Source organism: Solanum verrucosum, unplaced genomic scaffold, assembly GCF_900185275.1.
Source record: "Solanum verrucosum unplaced genomic scaffold, falcon-dt-bn FXZP01000220.1, whole genome shotgun sequence".
NCBI lineage: Eukaryota > Viridiplantae > Streptophyta > Magnoliopsida > Solanales > Solanaceae > Solanum > Solanum verrucosum.
In genome coordinates, this window is record NW_026020308.1 from 189004 (window position 1) to 195765 (window position 6762).

At 36.5% G+C, this 6762-nt stretch overlaps 1 protein-coding gene across 1 annotated transcript; it reads right to left on the minus strand.

The window, feature by feature from the left end:
* Positions 1–511: 511 nt before the first annotated feature.
* LOC125835066 (probable LRR receptor-like serine/threonine-protein kinase At3g47570) lies at positions 512–3966 on the minus strand. The gene is made up of 3 exons (XM_049514205.1): positions 3054–3966; positions 980–2971; positions 512–861 (listed from the first exon to the last, which is right to left on the minus strand). Exons 1-3 carry the CDS (start codon positions 3964–3966, stop codon positions 512–514), a joined length of 3255 nt encoding a protein of 1084 aa, XP_049370162.1.
* Positions 3967–6762: the final 2796 nt, after the last annotated feature.

A 6762-nucleotide genomic window follows, 5' to 3' on the forward strand; every position in this document is an offset into this window, starting at 1 on the left:
CAAGACCAACATATCTACTACAAAATATCTCCAACCTAGGAGTTTCTAGATAATTCTTACTTTTCTAACATATCTAGTACAAAAATATCTCCAACCTAGGAGTTTCTAGACAATTCTTACTTTTCTAACATATCTAATACAAAATATCTCCAATCTAGAAGTTTCTAGACAAATCTTAATTTTCTAACAAAAATAAACCTCCGATTAAGAATCAAAGACTAGAAATTTATAAATCTCTCTTTTGTCCAGTACCTCTTTCTAGTAAAATAAAATAAACAAAATTTTCAGTGGAAAACTGTAATAAAACTTGATTAACATGATTTTGGAGAATAAAGAATTAAAGAAACACTTTCAAAGTTTGGTAGAAATATCTGTAGTCATTGGCAACACAACAATCATTTATTTCTCATTTTCGACTTCCATACATCAAGAAACTAGTTGCTTCCTACAACCTTGATTAAACACACTTAAGTAATCAAATAACACAAAAGAGTAGACGGTCTGATTCCACCTAGTGCAGACTATTGACAATCTGTAGCCTAATCTTTTTCAGTTTTGAAAGAGCATCTTTCATGCCAATTCTTGCATCAGGTGTCACTAAAGTACAGCTCAAAGCTAATTCCATGATAGATAACAAACATTGCATCTTTGCATCAATATGGTCATCCCCTGGCTGTACCAAATGGTAATCCACCACCTTATGAATTCCACTTGGGAAGGAATTACTAACCCTACGTTGTATGCTCAATTCTTCGGTAAACATTTCATCACTTGGCCTCTTTCTTGTGAACGTCTCCATCATCAGGATGCCAAAACTATAAACATCACAGCTCATGGATACTATTCCATCTTGTCCATACTCTACAATCATGGTAAAAAATGACCATAATAAAACAGAGAATATTAATCTATATGTAGGGGCAAGAATTGTTTGGAGTAGTTAAACGATATCAGAAAGATTTTGAAACTTCTAATATACCTGGAGCAATATATCCAATGGTTGCAATTGTCCTTGTTTGAACAAAAGCCTCCCCTTCACCTAGCAATTTCGCAATGCCAAAATCACTGACATGACCAACCATTTCCTGATCTAGCAAGACATTACTTGGCTTCAAGTCACAATGCACCACAGGCGTTGAGTAGCCATTGTGGAGATAGTTCATTGCAGATGCAATATCTATCATTATATCCAGTCTCTGTAATAAGTTCAAGAACAAGTTGTGAGAGTATAACCATTTATCAAGTGTCCCATTGGGCATGTATTCCAACACCGGGGCCTTGAAATCAAGGTTGGCACAGCTTGTAATGACTTTGGTCAGATTTCTGTGGCGAAGGTTCCGGAGTATCTCACATTCCGTGTCGAAACTTTTGAATGCACCCTCCAATTGCACATTGAATACCTTTGCTGCCAAAAGAGTACCATCCTTAAGTATCCCTTTGTAGACCACGCTAAAACTCCCTGTACCAAGCAAGTTGCTTTCGTCGAATCCTTCTGTTGCTTGTTCAAGTTCATAATAGGAAATTCTTTCATGTTCTTTCACCAGAGACACATCTGCTTGACTTGCATTCTTCTTTGTCTTTCTCAATCTTAACACCACATATCCAACTACCAACACAAGGAGTGATCCCATCCCTAACAATGTGTATAAACCTATAAGCACTCTTTTTCTTCTTGACTTCTTTGTAGATTTGGTTTGACATGGTTTTACGTTAAACCGATAGTCACCACAGAGTGCATCATTGGACAAGAAAGATTGACTAGTGACATTTGCAAAAGGACCACCAATGGGAATTTCTCCACTGAGCTTATTGAACGAGAAATTCATGTAGTTGAGATACAGAAGAGCTTCTAATGACTTTGGAATTTCACCACTAAGACTGTTATAGGACAAATCCAAGTATTCCAGTGACAACATTTTGCCAAATGAATCTGGAAGAGGCCCATCTAACCTATTATGTGCTAGAGAAAGATTTATCAATTCAGCTAGACCGCCTAAAGTGCTAGGAATTTTACCAGAAAATTCATTTTTTGACAAATCAATGAGTGTCACTGCCTTTAAATTTCCCAACTCCAGAGGAATCGGACCACTTAATGAATTGGATGAAACATTGAATTCTATGAGGTCTTGAAGGCTCCCCAAATTTGCCGTTAATCTAGAATTCAGCCTGTTGTAAGCTAGATTAAGTTTCCTCAAACTGGTAACGTTTCCTAAGCATGAGGGCACTGAACCAGAAAATTGATTTCCTGACAAGTCTAATGCACCAAGATTCGTTAGATGGCAGATAACATCTGGTATGATTCCTTCTATCATGTTGTTTTTTAGGTACAGTTCTTGAAGTTTCAACATGCTTTGGAAAGTTTCTGGAATATATCCAGTCAACTCATTGTTAAATAGACTAATCGTTGTCACTCCAGTAAGATTACTAATTTCTTTCGGAATGACACCACTCAGTTTACAGCCTTGTGCTTCAAAACTTTGCAAGGAGTTGGAGAAATTACCAATAGATGCAGGCAAAACACCATCCAATGGATTATTACCTAACCAAAGTAGTCTTAGATTCCTACAGTTTGTCAATGATTTAAGGAAGCTAAATTTTGAATCACTGAAAAAATTGTTATTTTCCAAGTTTAGATCCTCAAGGTATTCTAAGTTACCGAGTGATTCAGGAATTGGAGCCGTGAAAAAATTGTTGTGTGAGAGATCAAGATTTCTGAGTTTCGAAGAATTTGAGATTGAAGCAGAGACAAAACCACTAAGATAATTTTCTCCACAATAAAGTTCTTCTATATTGGGCATTCCGCGACCTAAATCTGAAGGTAGAGTACCTGAAAGCTTATTTATTGCAAGTGCTAGACCCTTCAGTGCTGACATGTTGAAAATGCTTGCAGGAACAGAACCAGTTAACTCGTTCTGCGCTAATGTCAGATGCTGTAGTTTTTGAAGATTACCGAGCTCCACTGGTATCTCTCCTGTCAATATCGAGAAATATATGAGTACAAGTTTGTTGAAATGGAAGAAAATTTCATCTCCCGTAAGGAATTAGAATACTACCTTCTAAATGCAGGAATGCAAAATGTAATTCTATAAGATCTGTTAAGTTGGCTAGCTCTCTTGGTACATTTCCACTGAACTCATTGTAAGTCAATGCCAAGACTTGAAGCTTTCTGCATTTTTGTATGTTTGGTGGAATAACGCCACTCAGGTAGTTTATTGAGAGGTAAAGCCCTTTCAAGTTTGGAAGATGGTCGCATATAGTTGTGGGAAGATTACCACTAAGATTGTTACCGGTAAGAGCAATGAATTGCATTGTCGTAATGTTAAAGATTGATGGTGGTATAGAGCCACTAAGATGATTACGTTCCAGGACTAAGTCAGTCATATAATGAAGATCACCGATTTCTCGAGGAATCTCTCCTTCGAGAAAATTCATCTTCAATCTCAAGACTTCCAGTTTTGTTAGATTGGAAAGGGAGGATGGAATTTTCCCTGAAAATTGATTGCTCGATAGGTACACAAAGCGTAGGTTTAGTAACAAACTTAAAAATGATGGAATGGCTCCAGTGAAGTTATTGCTTGTGACATCAATCAATTTCAGCCTCTGCAAATGAGCCAACTCTACTGGCAAATATCCATGGAGAGCGTTGTAACTTATGTTGAGGGAAACAAGAAATGAGAGGTTTCCAAGGTGTGGAGGAATGGTACCATGAAGTTGCATGCTAGAAATGTCTAAAGCAGTGACTCGATTGTGGAGGGAGCTGCAAGTGATTCCGATCCAGCTGCAAACCGGGGTTGAAGAAGACCAGTTGCTTTCTAAGATGTTGTTAGGATGAGAAGAAATGTGTGGTTTAAGAGCAAGAAGAGAAGCTTCATCGGTGTTAAGGTTAGGAACAGTAGCAAGTGAAGTATGGTGATGGAGTAGAATGAAAACTACAAGAACAAAGAGAAGAATGCAATTTCTGTCCATAATTTTGTTTGTTTTTTTCCTAAAATATGAATGGATATGGCAAAGGAATGGCCTATTTAATGATGTCAAATTTATTGGATTGGTTAAGACTTTTTGTTAGAGAATTATGAATTCATGGGAATTTTCAGAGTGTTTTTAGTAGTCATGTTTTTTGTAATTTGTAATTGATGAATCAAGCAGTGAATAAATAATTGTCAAGATAATGAGTCCAAGAAAATGAGTCCAAGATAATGAGTCCAAGAAAATGAAGACAGAGGAAGAAATTAGTGTCAAAGTAAACCAACTAGGAATTCTATTATAAGATGTCAATTTGGAAGTCCTTTCTTTTTGGTCACTTATGGCTGCTATAACTTGGAAGAAATTTGATCATTCTATTGAATATTAAACTCTTTGCACATTTTTTTCCACTCAAGAAAAATTAAATAGTCGATATGATTGTTACTGTATTCGTATCGAAGAAATGGGACAGGTTGTTCAATTTTTTCCCGAATTAGTGAAAGTCAGTCAACTTCAGTGGAGTGTCTTTTAGCTAATATGTAATTAGTGAAAGTCAGTCAACTTCTGTAAAATACTTTACACTTCCATCTCTTGAAGAGATTTAGTAACACTTTAGGAGGGTAATGTTGAGATGATCTCGCTTTCTTTAAGGAGACATCTCACTTTTTTTTTATAGAGATTCAAGTCTACTGCGGTATAATCTAAACAGTTCTATCAATATAACTCTTGACTTGTCCCCTCCAGAATACAACAACCTTTTTTTTTTTTTTAATTCAAAGAACCCAGGGCCATTTTATTAAAACAAAGGAATATGTACAATCAGTGGCCCAACTAGCCAAAGCCCAAAAAGGAAAAGGAAAGTAAGAAACAAGAAAAATACAGAAGTCACAGACACATGAAGTTTCTAAAGAGAACTCCATTGTCGGAGAAGAGCTCTCAAGCTCGCAATCTTAAAGAGACATGAGGAAGAGGTTCTGTGAAAATATTTCTAGCAGCTCCAAAGAGGTCTTCTTAATCAATGCCTTGCAACTTGAGAAGTCAAAAGAAACGGGTCTGTTCATCAAATCCATTCAACCTCGTTACTACAGTTGCATCTTGAGCTTCCAAAAATTCGGGTATCGTGGTTACGATAAATTAGATACCTTTTCTTAGATCTAAATTTCAATGGGATGAATCCCAAATGAGATTGATACCACCATTGACATTTTAATCTTCAAAAAGATCTCTAATTTGAAACGTTTTGAGGTTGGAATCGAATTACTTCAGGGCTATTAGGCTTCATCTGCTCATGCTTGTCAAAGTTCTACAAAGCTGAATCTTCCAGAGTAACAGAGGTATGACTAGAGCTCTTCAAATCTATATTAACACCTTAGTCTTGATACTCTTTTCTTTAATGGATTGAACCCACATAGGTTAATACCACCATCTTAAGAGAAGAGTCTCAAAACTTGCGAAAATTATTGGATTATGTGACATAAGAGAATAAATACTAACAGAGATTTTAAAAAATTCCTCCTACTATTGACATGTGAGTCTTGGTTTTATATCATTAGTAACACCTCAAAGCTCTCACCAGGTGCATGATATAGTAACCAACAAAAATTAATTCAGACTTCACAAAGTACATTAATAGGTTATATCTTTTAAAATCAGTATTAGTATTCATAACATAAAGATGTACCAGAAGCTATGATTGTCTAAGTTGTGAGCCTTGTAGCAACAGAGTGCCTGATTCTCATGTTTGGTAAACTTAGCTTATCAAGATTGATAATCTTTTTGCCTTTACTTGGAACATCTCGAAAATTCATCTATTCCACTGGACCTGCAAAATCAAAACCAAGTTAGCAAAATAGTCTACAAGAGTATTTCCCACCCTTAAGAAGTGTTGTACTCTTACTGGTATAGTCTCCATAAGCCTCTTAATGGAATTGACCTCCATAGTTACACTCCAAGGGACTTCCCAAGCTCCATTAATGATGTTTACCAAAGCCAAGGAATCAAATTCTATAAATGACATTAAATAATTCATTCTCCCAGCAATATTTTAAGCCTTCTCTTACAGCTACAGCCTCAGCTACCAAGTTGGTTGAATCAGCAATCTTCAAACCCTTAGGCCCCACTAGATCTCCATCAACATTTCTTACACAAAAAGCTACAGTACTAGGACTTGGATTACCTCTTGAAGCCCCATCTGTGTTACATTTCCACCAACCAATTGGTGGTGGTAACCATTTCATTAGTTTGTACAAAAAATTTGGCCTACAGCCATCCAACAACGCTGTAACATCCGACAAATTGAAGTGGCTTTGAAGAAGCTTGAAATTTGGAAATAGTCATTTTTGGAAAAATTTAAAATCTGGAAATTTGGCAGTCCAGAATCTGGAAAAATTTGGCTAAGTTCAAAAATCTGGAAATTTGGCCAAGTGTGGAAATCAGTGAGTTTTTGGCCAACTTTGAACAGTCATAACTCCTATTTTAGGATTATCCAGGAGTATTTGCAGTTATTTTTGGAAAGCCCTTGGGACGATCTTTCCAACGCCACCGAGTTTGCTCGATTCCGAGTTCGTATGAGCGAGTTATGCCCTTTGAAAGTTGGGCAGTTGGCAGGGAGTCCGTCCGGAAATTTAAGGGCATTTTGGTCTTTTCACAAATCATTTCTTTTGAGGTTATATTGTGTGTTAGGCTGATTTTGGATCATTTTATCCCATTTTAAAAGAGAAAGAGTTAGGGTTCTTGAGAGTGGAGAAGAGAAGAAGAAGAGAAGAAGAGGAGAAAGGGAAGATCAAGCAAAGATTCTTC

Excerpts from the sequence above, each read along its gene's own strand:
- LOC125835066 (XM_049514205.1), bottom strand. The coding sequence starts at position 3,966 with ATGGACAGAAATTGCATTCTTCTCTTTGTTCTTGTAGTTTTCATTCTA. Across the intron at positions 2,972-3,053 it reads TGCATTCCTGCATTTAGAAG|GAGAGATACCAGTGGAGCTC; the intron begins GTAGTATTCTAA and ends CGATATTGACAG. Across the intron at positions 862-979 it reads CATTGGATATATTGCTCCAG|AGTATGGACAAGATGGAATA; the intron begins GTATATTAGAAG and ends CCATGATTGTAG.